General features: G+C 34.0%; 2 protein-coding genes across 10 annotated transcripts in view; both read right to left on the reverse strand.

Annotated features, from left to right (window-relative positions):
• Positions 1 to 12,500, reverse strand: part of LOC119835838 (cytospin-A-like) — a 51,953-nt gene extending 39,453 nt beyond the window's left edge. For 2 of the 9 annotated variants that reach the window (XM_038360929.1, XM_038360876.1), the window contains exons 1-2: positions 12,149 to 12,435; positions 10,130 to 10,280 (exon numbers count right to left, since the gene is read on the reverse strand). The gene's annotated coding sequence lies outside the window, so the exon portion shown is untranslated. Of the gene's footprint in view, positions 1 to 5,324; positions 5,611 to 10,129; positions 10,529 to 12,148 lie in introns of those variants that run through there. The other 7 variants (XM_038360912.1, XM_038360892.1, XM_038360884.1 and 4 more) reach the window with 7 other exon arrangements.
• A 133-nt stretch (positions 12,501 to 12,633) lies between these two features.
• The window catches only part of LOC119835408 (probable protein phosphatase 2C 71), an 8,261-nt gene continuing 5,668 nt past the window's right edge, over positions 12,634 to 15,226 (reverse strand). The window contains exon 6 of the mRNA XM_038360180.1: positions 12,634 to 15,162. Coding sequence (XP_038216108.1) covers positions 14,662 to 15,162 — 501 coding nt within the window. The 3' untranslated portion in view covers positions 12,634 to 14,661. The remainder of the gene's footprint in view (positions 15,163 to 15,226) is intronic.

Here is a 15,226-nt window from a genome sequence, read left to right on the forward strand (position 1 = left end):
ATTTATATTATGTTGCAGGCAAATAGTGTATTTCCTCCGTTAACAAACGGTGTTAAAAATATAAAATGCCGAGCGTTCATAAACTTTCGAAACCATTTTGAAAATTATAAAATGTACAATTTCCTGTAACATATTACATAATATACAAATATATAAACAAAAGTTATTTAAACCCGTAATGAGCTACATTACAACAATTTTGCGCAGTAAACCTCAAACCCATAGAGCTTACCATAACATATAAATTGTACTGGACTGTTAAACGTAATTAATGACACAATTAAAACATTCCATATGAGAAGGCACTGAGTGGCATTGAGCATGACGCATTGCGTAATTGGAGTAGCAAAAGAGTGACCTTGAACTATTTTATCTTATCTATAGAGCTACCCATTTTATCACACGAAATTAGCGTTCAGAAATTGAAGCGAAAATTGATATTATATAATTATTGAGCTCGACCTAGCAGTATCATGCGTTTAAATTTGAGCTGAAAACAAAAGCGCATAAAATTATTTTTACTTAATATTTTTGAAACTGTCGGCCTTTAAATTAGTTTATACACAATGAACAGATGAATGAAAAAGCCTAATGAATATTAACTAAAGGAAATGTCTTGTTTATGAATGAATTCAATATCTAAAGTACTTTCGCCATCCGCTGGTGATAGTACGCTAAATGTATAATTTAATTATACCTACTGGCCCTGTTTTAAAATATATGGATAAAAGCCAGATCCTAGTGTAAGTACCTAATTATTTATTACTAGGTGACCCACGTTGCTTCGTCTGTTCTTAGACTGAATATTTTCCCATGCATTTGCAACATTAGCGTAAACCGCGTATGTAATGTATATCTTACATACCCTATATCCTTCCTCCACAAACGGGCTATCCAACACAAACATCACTTCAATTCGATGAACCAGTAGTTCCTGAGGTTATCGCATTCAATCAAATCATAAACTTTTCAGTATTGCAATTATTTAAGTATTATGAGTTTTTAAAGCCAGTAAGGACAACACCACTAAAAATTTAGGTTTTTTTTTTTGCTTTCCAATGTTGGATAATTTTTAGGTATTAATTTGCCGCAATGAAGTGAAAATTATCTCTTTCAAAAATACCACGTTTTATGGTTGGCAATCGTCGAGTTTCGTTTTCAGATAAGATTTGGTGAATAATAAAGACTGAATTACCACTTGAAAATACATTCATCATCATCATCATCAGCCCATATATGTTCCCACTGCTGGGACACAGGCCTCTTATGAGGGTTCAGGCCATAATCCACCACGCTGGCAAAGTGCGGGTTCGAAGATGTCACATATCGTCGAACTTTTGATTCTTTGACATGCCGGTTTCCACAAGATGTTTTCCTTCACCTTTTAAGCAATGGTGATGTGATCCACATGTGCAGATAAATTGAAAAAAATTCGATTTAATACCTGCACGCTCACCCCGGTTTCGAACCTAAACTTTAAGATTTTAAAGTTCGAAGTTCTCACCACTGAGCCACCACTACTTTTGTTGAAAATGCATTACTGCATGGTATTTTATTAAATTAATAAAAACAATAAGGGGGTATGAGGTGTGGTATCACAAACTTTTATATTATAGCTTTTTTATTAACGTGTCCTGTTAAACTTAGAAATCTGTCTACATGCCTATTTCTCTAATAACACATTTCTCAGATATAATTTAAGTAAGAAAGATTTTGAGATATATTCAACGTGATATAGGAAGGACATTAGCATGCAAGCCAGGTCCATGTAATGCATAATATTAGATCATAAATATATTTGTATATGACAAGGGTATCGACTGCAATCTAACGGCCTACGCAAACTTGTTTATTACCATTAATTCTATGGCGTTTATTTTTATACTAGCGGTCCGCCCCGGCTTCGCCTGTGGTATATATATAGTCTATAGACTTCCTCAATAAATGGGCTATCTAAAACTGAAAGAATTTTTAAATCAGACCAGTAGGTCCTCAGATTAGTGCGTTCAAACAAGCTCTTCATCTTTATAATATTAGTATAGGTTTCACTAGCTTTCCGCCCGCGGCTTCGTCGGTGTGGTCCAAGAAAATTCCTATGGGGATGAGATGTTGCACCGCTGTGTTAAGTATCCTATGTCACTATCTAGCCGCTTACCTCCAGACACAAAAATCATCTCATTAAAATCGATCCGTTGCGACGTGAAAGAACGACAAACAAACACGCTTTCGCATTTAAAGTAGCTATTGTGAGTGATATTTCTTAATGAGTCTATCAACTAAAAGTCTTAAAATAAGGTATTAAAACGATTAATAATAAAAAAGTAAAAGCAATCGCAAATTGCTACATTAGACAGCGAAGAATTTTATAAATCAGCTGCTGTAATAATATAGCTTTACGTGTCAAATATATTCTGTATATATTATTATGATTTTAATACATACTATCGTAACATTGTTATTTTTAAATGATAATAACACTAACTACATATCCATTAATTAAAATAACTAACAATACTATTAAATTTATAACAGGAAATACGTGATATTTATTTTCCTCGATGTTATATTAAACACCTACTTTAAATAAATTTAACACCATGTTATGTTTTAAAAGGCCGATACAATTTTAACCATTGCCTCAGTAAAGAGGTGGTAGCTATAATAATGAGCAAACATACGTGTCAGTAAATTTCTAACAAAATAAGTGTGTGATGCTAGTAGTCAGCCCCGCCTTCTTTCGTGATATATATATACCTATACAGGCAACATTTAGACATAAAAACGGTGAAATAATTTTTTAAATCGGTCCCGCTGTTTTTGACAGTATCGCAGACACAGAAACTGTCTGTCTCTTCAAAATTTCTCAATTATAAAGCATGGACTTACGCGGTTTCACCCGCGTTAGTCCATATCCCGTAGGAATATCGGGATAGAAAGTTGCCTATATGTTATTCCAGTTTTCCAGCTGTCTACGTACCAAATTTCATTGCAATCGGTTCAGTAGTATTTGCGTGAAAGAGCAACAAACACACATCCTTACAAACTTTCGCATTTATAATATTAGTAGGATTTTGGTTTTGGTAATAGGAATGAGATGAATATTAAATACCTACTTATGTCAAAGACACTTCAAATAAATTTCCTTGCTTATCATAATAAAATCACATAATATCTCCATATTAAAAATTTTCGTGTCTTTATGTTATTTAACATACTTTTTCAAAACGGCTGAACCGATTTTTATTAAATTTTGTTTGTATATCGGGTGAGTCTGAGTATCGGCCAAGATCTACTTAATACCCCCAAATGATAAAAGTGAGGCAGAACAACGTTTGCCGGGTCACATAACAAAACATATTATTTATTATTACTTATATTATTCGTAAAATTGCACACTTTGCTAGTGTACAAGACGATGATGCCTCTTAGTTTGAACAAAATTTACATAAACATAGGGCGTTTAAATATAAAAAATATAACATACCCATTTCAATTAATTTCATTTTTCCATGTATAACAACACGTCTTACTATTTATTTACATGAGTCAATCTTTTTAATAAATCGCCAATTGAAACCGCTTGTTTAACTAGTCTTTTAAAATCGTATGTTTCAACATCACACGAATGCACAACACAAATAAATGAAATTTATAACTCTGTCGTTGCTCGTTTCCCTGTTGGTATATTTTAGTGTTCAAATTCGGATATCCTGCCTTGGAGATATCGATTTATTTCCGACATATTGTTCTGATATTTTAATGTAGTATAATAAGTTTATTATTATGGTAAGACTATATATGAATATAATATGATAATGCATTATTTAACATTCAATTTAACAATATGGTTACATTTATTTATGATTGTTTCATTAATAACAAAACAATGGAAAAAGAAAAATGCTTAATAGCAGAACTTGCCCAGGTTAAAACTTAAATAATGTTTATATTTGTCTTTTAAATGGAATGCTTAGAATGCAATAAATCTATTTGGGTACCAAAGCCATCACTCGTAGCCCCTTCAGTAAAGCGTCTCGGCGGAACACAGTGGTATTTTAGACGGTAGGAACTACTAATATAGGTAATCCGACATCAGCATGGATATCTATGCAAGACAAGACAAGCCTTTTTTTGGTTGTCGAATGGATTTCTCCAAAAAAAGGTACGAACATTATGAGTGAATGTTTCTTAATCACGATTCCCCGATAACAATATTTATATTTTAATAGGTGGTGAACTAGCACCTATATTCGGTATAATTTATACATAATAATTATATAGTTTATATTTATATAGATTCAACAAAGACATATGAAGATACAATAAATACATTCTTTATAAAATTAACTATAGATACTTCTTGATGGCCTTCTTTACGTCAGCGAATCGTGGTAATAAAAATACGAAAGCAATTGACCCTTTGTTTATTTCGATTGCACAATGAACAATCGAACCGATTTAAGTGAAATTTAATAGGTACGTTATGGGAAAATTTGTTAATCTATATTTATTAAAAAAAAAACTCAAACGTCTTTGAATTTACACAACGATTTATTATGGGACCACATGGAAGGCATTATATTAAAAGAATCAACAATACACCAAAGAAATATACAGCCGAATTGAAAACCTACATTTTTTAGACGTCGGTTGCCAAATATTTGACTATGAATCTTATTAATTGTAACTGACTATTACGACTTCTTTCGTTCTTATTTCAAAATCTTACAAACCATAAAAAAATCGTCAACTTGACAATCTTTGCGTTAGGTACAAACTCGTTTGTACACAGGTGTTACATTACATCTAGTCATAATTTGATCGCACAATATCATATGTAATTCCGGTTCTAAGAATATCATTGTTGTTTTAATATTTAAACAAAATATTAACTCTTTTACATGATCTATATGGGAAAATTTTTGTTGGATGACCTACCGTTAAACATAATGACTTTCCGTGCGATAAATTGTCGTGTTATGGCTTGTCCTGCATTATTCACGGTGGCAATAAAACTACAATCCTTACTGTCTAGTAACGTTTTGAAATGAGAGTAAATGTCTAGCATAATTTTTATATCTATGTACTATACTTAATTAAAAAAGCACCTATTAAATCCTATAAAAGATCAATACATAAACTACATAGTACATACTATATATAACTCTTTGACCGTAACAGAATCTTGACAACATGAGTTATCTAGGAATTATGTAGGTATAATATCACAATTCGACCAAGTACCACGTATCACATTACCTTCACTGCATCAAATACCAAATAAATTCTGTAAAATATCTATCTTAATATGAAAAAGTATTTACCAACTATGTGACGCCAGAAATTATTTTTCTATGAGGAACTTTAGTTAAAATAATTTTTTCATTAACAATTTTCATATAACGCACTGCACACAATATTTACACTTCAGCGACACTTAACTACTATCACAAAACGAAGTACAAACTATATTCTACACACGCCTCTCTTATCAACTTACGAGATTTGATAAAGACAAGTTTTATAAAATGAAACTATGGTTTTTTTTAATCGCACTACACTTATTTAGCACGTGAAATTTTTAATCTGTCGTGTTGCTTTTCGCGCGCTTCCCCTGTCACTGCACACTTTTGCGCGGGAATCAAGACGTTGCGTCAACACATCAACATTCACAAAGTGGGTGTGATAAGGTTTTAAATTCGCGAACAAATTTTATTTGAAAAATACCTAAATAAATGTTAAATAGTATTGGAATCCGTTATCTCTTATTCGTTCGGAATTGTGAACCTTGAAAACGTATAATATGTTAATCGGTGTTATTTTGCTTTATTTTTGGATAGTAATTTTTACGCATCGTCGCGCTATGTTCCATAGCACTCTATAACACTTAGGATAGCTTTCTATTAAAACTTTACTATTTAGGATCCGCTCACATTAAGATTTTATTTATAAAATCAGTGATATGTAGTAGGTCGGTAATTACTACTATATTACTATCATAAAAGTTTATGTATATATATATATATCATTTTTAGTTTAATAACATTCAAATGTTCTTTATTATTTAAAGAATACAAATAACATAATAGTCTCCAAATGAGAAAAGACGCGGGTTCGTATCACGCTTCATAATCGATTTTATTCTATTCTTAAAATTATATATAATTTTTAAACCATGTTCTACATATAGAACACCATAGTGTGTAGAAATGATTTTGATAGCTATGAATATCATTCATCACATTTTTCTCAGTAAATGTAGGTAAGTTCTTCATAAATGTTTTTAAGCTCATATCTACTAACACAATGTAGTATTGCTTATAATAGACGCGCGTACCTTCCTACAATCCTATCAAAGCAAGAATCTAAAATACAACGTCATATTGCAGAACTGCAACATTCAAACAGCTCAGTTAAATTGACAGGGCATAGAGCAAAGCCCGAATTATGCAACAAAGCCGAAAACGGGATAACAATGCGTTTTCGTAAACACCCACCGCCCACAGACGCCCTGGCACCTCAGATCCATTCATTACGAGCCAACTGTCGCGCTTGCAGTGGCCTTGTAAGCAAGGCATTAAGCATTAACTCCGATTCACATCCTGTGATATTTATCTGCTAATATTTTTGAAATGCCCTGTTTTGCCGTTTTAGGTAGTACGTGGCGGCGAACGTGATGATTTTAGTTATGCGACAGTTCTAATGAAACCTTAGACAAGATGTATTCTGTGCTATTTCATCAGAGAAATTTAGTGTATAAAAAGAAAAAATAATGTCCCTTGTCATCAATCTTGAACAATATCCTATTTTATAATTTTCATATGCAAAAGCAAAGTATGAAGACGTGTCTCATACTGTAGACACAGATTCAAATTCAAAACTTTCTACAGATGATTTATCTGATTATTGGATATTACTTATTTTTCCTGACTACATTTGTTATAAAATAATTTAAAAAATAAGTTATATTAAACTTTCTCTCGTTCACAACAATATAAGAGTGAAAGAGTACCTAGTCTACAATTACAAGCTAAGTCGCAGGAAAAGCGGTTTTAAATTAGTAGGTATTCCCAAAGTATGTATGTACATATTATAACTATTAATATTATTATACGGTAAACTATACTAACATATCCGCAAGTTTGTTTGTTCACGTAAAAACAGCCAATCAGAACTGTGTAACATTTGGTACGGAGATAGAATATACTACGCATAAGACAGGGCAACTTTTTGTTGGGGTACCACGCAAGTGAAGCCGCGGTATCAAGCTAGTATATTAAATCAATTTGCTTATAAATAAATGCTTTACTTCTGGCAACTTAAATATACGAGACGGTGAGGCGAGCGGATATGAATATTGCTCAAACTGTTATTATGTCTGTCTTGTTTATGCAATTTACTAGATTGTACAACTGCTTTGGAGTAAGACGTGTATTTATGGATACGAAACCCTGCATTACGATATTTATTTATAAGCTAGCGTTGTTTTAATTTTATTACGAAGCAAGATGTCAATTATTTATATTTTCTTGGAAACTAGTTGGGCTCGTCTAATTATTTATTTTTACGAAGACAACCTATTGTAGAGTTATCATTAGTCATTCACAATTTCAGTGTCATTAGGGATGTTGGGATTTTGGGATGCCTAAAAAGGGAATACTTTATTTTATAAGAGAACGATGGTATAGGTACATAATTTGGGACTTTTCTATGCCGAAAAATTTCTCGGCAGTGCTCTGTTGTAATGTTTGTTTTCATCTGTATTTAGTGACAGTCAAATTGTGTGTTTTTGTGACCTGTTTTTTCATATTACATCTATCAATTACGACTAATGTATGATAATTTATTGTCCCAATATGCCGCGTAGGAAGGTATTATCTATTGATGTATTAAATCGATATAAAGCAGCGCATTGTAATAATACGTTATTTGAAATACAAATGAATTACTTCATCATATGCTATACAATGTGCTAATATTAATATTAAAACATTAATGTAAATATCATAGCTGAGTAGGTTGGTGATAGAAAAAAATATATTATGTCCTCTGTAAGAGTGATCAGTGGTTGTTCTAGAGGTGCTTAAGTATGATCAGTTGTGTTATTAATATTTTTTTAATATTGAAAAAAGAAAAGCGCTAGATCTCCATAGGCATTGTATAAAGAAAGGTTATATAGTAGTAGTTAGTAACGTAAATTTTAAATTGAAAGCGCTTGCTGGAACGAGCGAATAACACTACTGGGCCGAATTTACAAACAGTTCACTTCACATATAATATCAAGTTACCGTGAAAAAATATTTCCTTTGCGAGCGGACAAAGTTGCGTGGGACAGCTAGTTTCATTCATATAATTTTACACCCATACAAATCAACCTTCCTACGTAAAGATATGACGTGCTGATGAATAGTTAATATTAACTATTAGTTAATTGCATGTGTTGTTAAATAGTTAATAGTTAATCAGAGAAATGTAAAAGCTCAAACATGCGAACCACGCAACAATAATTAATACAGTATAAAAGTCAATCAAACTAATGATATACAGTACGTGGGAAGATATCAAATGATGGAGACAGGTTCGATTTAGAAATAGACTCAAGGAGGACCTCTTGTGTGCACTGTTGCGAATATGCTTGCGATACCTACTGTTCCATGACTATTCGGTTTATAGATAAATAACTTGCTAGGGAACATAAATTTTACCCTGGCCTATTTCTGTGGAGACGTCTAAATTGTCAGTGGCCGGAGATGATTACGTGCACGGGAAGAAGTTAGTAGTGTATTTCTAATACATTCGATATCAAATAAATGATAGATTTATTTATTATATTATTAACCCGACGTTTGGAACACTTTACAGCGAGCGTGGTTGAGTTTATAATATAATTAATAGTTCGCGTTTAAAATCCGTTTAAAAGTCTTTAATTTCTGGCCTTATTCTCAAACTTAACAATTATTGCTACTTAGCGCTAGAGTTTCTACTACAGGCGGAATATTCACAACAGTTCCGGATGTGGGATAGAGTAAGTGAAGTGTTGGATTTGACTTTGATTTGGACTAGGGGCCAGATTATAAGGAGCGCCAAACTGTAAACTAGATGTTTTATTGAACGAGATACAATCTGCTCATACATGTTCATCTTGTTTGTAAATAGGAGAAAAGTCATGAAATTGATTTCGCTAAATACTAGAAATAAAGGTAGGTTTTGGTAAATTCTCTTTGTTACGTGAAAATGAATACCTCGATTTGTTTTTGTGTCAGAGCGGGCAATTGAGCCGGCTGCACATGGACATTCGCAGAGTGTCCCCTAGTGTCACTTAGGGGTAAGGGAAAAGAGAAGAATTGACAACTGGAAAGAAGGAATAGACTAGAAAAGGTGAAGAAAAGGAAACGGGCCTCCGTAATAACTTGATCAAGGGGTGCCATTGAAATTTTTGGACGTATTCGAATTATTTAGTAATCTGTGCTTTTGTTTATGAGGCTGAAATAATAATTTTGCCTCTATTACAGATAACTCAATATTTCATTTATTTATTAATTCATAAAAATCGCTTAGTCACACCTCAAATAGTTACCCTCGACGCGAGCTACGGCTCTCAAATTTTTTTGTTATTAATTTTTGGTATTTAGGTATAGATTCTTCACAATATGTTTTTACCAACAGTGATAATCTTTAATATTGCCAATTAACTCATTATTGTAATATTTCATATCGAATTAAGAAATTTGTTGTAAAAAGTTGTCCATAATTACGCAAAAAAATCAGCAAGGAATTGCAATGTGGGGTTTCTATTTCCATACATCCCCTTTTCACGCATCACTACCTAAGTCGGTAAGTCCAAGTATTAAGGTTAATAACAAACAGAAAGCAAGTGCAATTAATAAACAAATGTATGGAAAGGCTACGCGTCGGCGTACTGGTATAATTTAGGGTCACGAGTCTCGCCGCGGGTCTATTGCTATCCTGCATAATTAAATATTCACTGTAGGTATTAGAAACCTACATGTTTACGGAGTATAAGCTATACCTTAAGAAAGTGCTAGATTTTCAACAAGTTATGAGAAAAATAGTATTGTATCTTTCAATTTTTATCATAGGAAAAAATTAAAAAAAAATTATAACTTACCCATTTTGTATCCAATGATTAGTATCCAGAAACAATTCCACACCACTACACAATAATATATCACAGTTCAGTTCAATTCTTTGGAAAAATCACATAACAATAACGTACTTATCGTAATTTACAAGTTTAGTTGTGGTATGATTGGTTCATTCTGTAAATACATATTTACATATGTCAAATACCTGACAAATAATATCGAATTGTTAAAATTCAGTTGAATGAAGATTACAGTTTTTCAGTTGTACTCTAATTTTGAAAGTTTGAATTGGAATTCGAAATTTAAATTTTCATAAAGCTCATCGACAATTTTATCAATTATTAAAACGCGATTGTGGGAACTAGGTATCTAAGATATTATATCTAATGACCCAATAGAAAATAGTACAACACACTGCAGTGTATCGTAAAATCGCAGTTACTTAACTAAAGGCCAATGAAACCAGCTGCACTACTAAGTTTTCTACGTATAGGGCGACCACATCTTTATATTCTTATTCTTAATTTAAAAGAAATCTCATTAGAGGCGTATCTTTTTATTAAATTAAGACGTCTTACTACTCGTTACGCTTTCTACATTATGAATAAATTTAGCTGTATTTATAAAGTAGATATATAATTTTTTTAATAAACATAATATGTAGGGGATAGTTTAATGAAATAAATCATTTTGATTGAATATGCAATAACATTAATAAGCTATCCCTTACGAAGTTTTTATTGAATTAAAACATATGTATATATTTACAATAAAGAATTATAATTATTATCATGTAACACAAATTGTCCGTGGGTATAATGTAGCTGAATTAGTATTATTTTTTATTTACATTATTTTTTATCTTCGTCCTACCAATGAAATGAATGTAGCAAAAAGTTGTCAATTTGTCTAAAACTACAGGTAGTTGTTAGCCAATCCATAATAATCATAAATCATACCCACTGTCCCCAGTAATAAGCGTCAACAATGGAAATCGAGCGCTTAGGCGAAAAACAACAACATCGCGAAACTTTCACGAGATCGCTTACCGTGGAGCGAAATAAATTACCGTTAAACGGAGCCCAAGTGACTTGTTTTTATTACAATTTCTGACAAAAAGTCGGCTCGACCTACCTAGAGTCTAGCCTATTATATTTTATCTGTATTAAATTTCATCTTGTGAAGTAAAGGAAGCATGTTATTTTTAGAAATTGTATTTATCTATGTATTCACAAAATACGTAGTGCACTTTTAATGATGAAAGATTTTTTTCTCATTTATTTTAAAAAAACAAACATGCGCTAATTGTAATGCAGTTGACATCAGAAGGAATGGACCAAAAATGTAACTATCATCCTTTTGTTAGGCGTGTTAAGAACTCCACGCAATACAATTTCATTATAATATAGATACGATCTTTGTCTAGCCTTGTATAGGGTTTCTTTACGTCACGCTCATGAAATCTGGACTTAAGATTCTAGACTTTCTTGGGAACCTGAACATTAGTTTAACAATCTACATTTTCAATTAATGAGAAATATGTCCATGAGAAATATTATTTATTGGATATGTAAATTTTATGAATATGTATTTGAATATTTTTTATTTAATTTAACGATATATATTCAAAATAAAATTTAACGACGACCTTCAATTCTTTAAGATATATCCACGCGAAAACCTTAAAGCTACTATTATGTGCTTAAAAGGTAGAATGTAGATGATCAACAAATTGTTGGATATACGTTACAATGGTAAATAAAAAACTGGTAGAGCAAGTTCGATAATATGGGGAATGTATTATCGTCATCATGTTTAATAATAAAATAGGCTGTGTCCGCTTGCTAGACGATATTATTACGATAAATATACATGCGAAACAATTTGCTACGCAAATATTGATTTATTTATTACGTTTAAAGTATTTTAGAACTATATATTTACTACAATTCAGAAAGTGAAATGAGTTCGGTTACATATTGTAAGAGCATATAAAATGTATTTTTAGAATATGGAACATCACGATGTAAACAAAACCGTACAATCTTTTATCGTCCTGCACCGTTGCAATGCAGTAGAGCAGTCCCGACTCCCGATCGATAACTAAACGCACGCACTAAAAAAAATCCAGTTTCCCGCGTTTTTTCACGTCAAAAGCGGCTCTATTCCGAATTCAAACAAAACGTTCTAGATGAACCACCAAAACCACCTCTTTCTTAAAGTAAATTTTTATCACTTTTTTGCATAAATACATATTAAAATACTCTAAATAATGTAAACTAGACGCGGCACATACTACGTTCGTGGCGTAACTGACGACCGGCCGGGTAGAAACGACAGGACACAGAGCGTGCGTCCAACGTATAACCTAGCAAGTTGGTATAGGAGGGTGGCCGGGTGGCCAATTGTTCGAGACAGATGCGAGTGAAATAGGGACGGGTTGGCGCCCATTCATGCCTAGTGCAGGGGATCGCACCGTAACAGCTTCCGCATTCATCTGCCGTGTCTGAGCGTAAATAAAACAGAGTTCGTCTTTCATACAAACTTTATTTAAATCAAAAAATAAAGTCTACAATAATCCTTTACTTTAATAGGTATTAATATTATGTATAGTTATAAATTTGTTTCAGCTTCACCCACTAACGTTACCAGTACACGCTATAACCACCAAATGTATTACGATCAAGGCCATATACAACTTACCCTCAAACAATGTAGTCAAATACTCTGAAACTTAACATTCTATATCCTTGCACATGTTATGTCGAAAAATCTGCGTCTTTCGAGCTTAGTATGCAAATCCCATTTATTATAAACAATGAAAAAGCGCAGTACAGTCGATATGTTAATATTTGCACCTGCCATTCTCAACAAATAAAAAGCTTTTAGTTTATAACACTAAACATTGTTCAAAAAGTTAATTTAATTAGTATCCTAATAATAATTTATAAAATTTAGATTATCACTAATAAATATATTTGTAAACAATGGGATTTCCACACTTTACAAACCAAATTGCACTTTAGTGCTTTGTAAATTCACTAAGACCTTTACACAATTATCTTAACAAATTATATTATATTCTCTTTTACAGCTAATTACACTGCATAAAATTTTATTTTTTTTAATAAAAAATACATAATATCTCATTTTATCAAAGAACACTTTTACCTATGTTTTTCATTAAGTCGGTAACAAATGAGGCACAATATTTATTTAATGTCTATACTATGATGACAATATATGATGCAATATGTACAGTTGTACACTGACTTTAAACATTAAAAAACCAACGTACATAGTCAAATCATTGGAACAATTTCCTCATTTCTTTAATATAATTCTTTTTATTTATAATGTAATTTACAGAGTCAACAAAAATCGTAAAACACAAATGGTTTTTGGTCTTTAAATATAAATCAATGGTTTATAATCACAATGCATTATTATTAACGTGGATACTAAAAATATAGTGGAAATTGAGATATTATAAATGAATTCAGAAGTTAATATTCAAAAGCACCAAGAGTTTAATGGGGAATCTTTGTATATTTTATATGTAGGCATAACATTATGGAAAAATGTAAATATACAATACAGTTACATGAGTAACGATGATGGTAAACAGGATATTATATAATAATGGTATTCTTAAATGGATCAAGTCAAAAATTATTTACAAAACATGCATGTGCAAAAAAAGTAGTTTATTTATATTTATATTCGTCATTTAAAGATTTTTTTTCTCATATTGAATAACTGAGTACACAAAATATATTTCTTTTTCCAAAAGAATAACTTCTAGCATTCACACTTTGCAAAGAAAAACATTTTCATACACTATATAAATTTACCAGCCATTTGTATAAAAATATTATCATCCGTAATACAAAATACTTGTATATATTTAATCTATTGAAAAAGCACTCTTGGTACAATATCTAATTCACATCGCATTTTCTAGCTACAAAACAGAAACTCTTGTAAAAGTACATAAGGTTGTGAAAAATCGCACACCATTCAATGTCAGTCACATGTAGCCTCTGACTTCACATGATCCCTATGAAAATCAAATTTTCACATTTCGCCTAAAGTTAAATGCAACACGATAGGTGCTATAAATATAGATAAATAAATATGTATTCATTTGGGCTAACATTATCCGCCTGGTCCACGCTTTCGTCTTACAAGTTAACTACGCAATATGCTTTTGTACTATTGTTCACGTCGACCATGACCGTAGGTACGAGATAATTCATAATGAGGAACGAAAGCGAGAACAGAAAACTAACAGTCGAGAACTAAAGTAGGGTGCCGCGGGGCGGGCTATAGCTAAACAACTAAGGATTCAATCGCAACACTATTAACTATGATCCGAGCTCCAACTAGCGATAAAATAAAATAAAAAAACAACAGAAATCTAACCGTATACGACGCAGTCATCTTTGGATCTCTCGCGAGCCACGCGCGCGACATAACAGTCAAAAGGGTACTTTGGCAGTACTTCGAAGGCACCGTTGCAACACCACACTCACAGGTAACCACATCACTAACGCTACTTGACGAGTCTCCGGCGCAGGCGGTTGCGCAGCGCCAGCGCGGGCGCCCACGGGCCCGACGCGCGCTTGCCGAGCGCGCGCGCGCACTTGCCCTTGCCGTCCTCCAGCCGCGGCCGCTTGGCGCCCGCCGCCCCCGCCCCCGCCCCCGGCCCCGCGCTCGCCTCGCCCGCCGCCTCGTTGCGCGAGCGCAGCGCGCGCGCCTCGCGGTCCGCCGTCGTCGAGTGCACCTCGGGCTCGTTATCCGCGCGGCGCGTGCGCGGCAGGCGCGAGGGCGGCGAGGGCGAGGCGCGCGCGGCGCGGGCGCGGGCGCGGCGGGTCGCGGCGCCGCGGTTCTCCTTCGAGCGGGCGGGCGCCGCCGGGGCCCGCCGCGCCGGCCCCGGGGCGCGCGGGGAGTTTCCCGCCGGCCCGCTGCTGCTGCGCGCCGCCAGCTGCGAGCGCGTGCGCCGGGCCGCCTCGTCGGGGTCGGGCGCGGCGGCGCGGCGCGGCGGCGGCCGCAGCTCGCGCCGCGTGAGGATCACCACGCGTTCGGTGGCGGGCGGGGGCGCGGGCGCCGGGGCGGGC

Source organism: Zerene cesonia, chromosome 2 (assembly GCF_012273895.1).
Source record: "Zerene cesonia ecotype Mississippi chromosome 2, Zerene_cesonia_1.1, whole genome shotgun sequence".
In the NCBI taxonomy this organism is placed as follows: Eukaryota; Metazoa; Arthropoda; class Insecta; order Lepidoptera; family Pieridae; genus Zerene; species Zerene cesonia.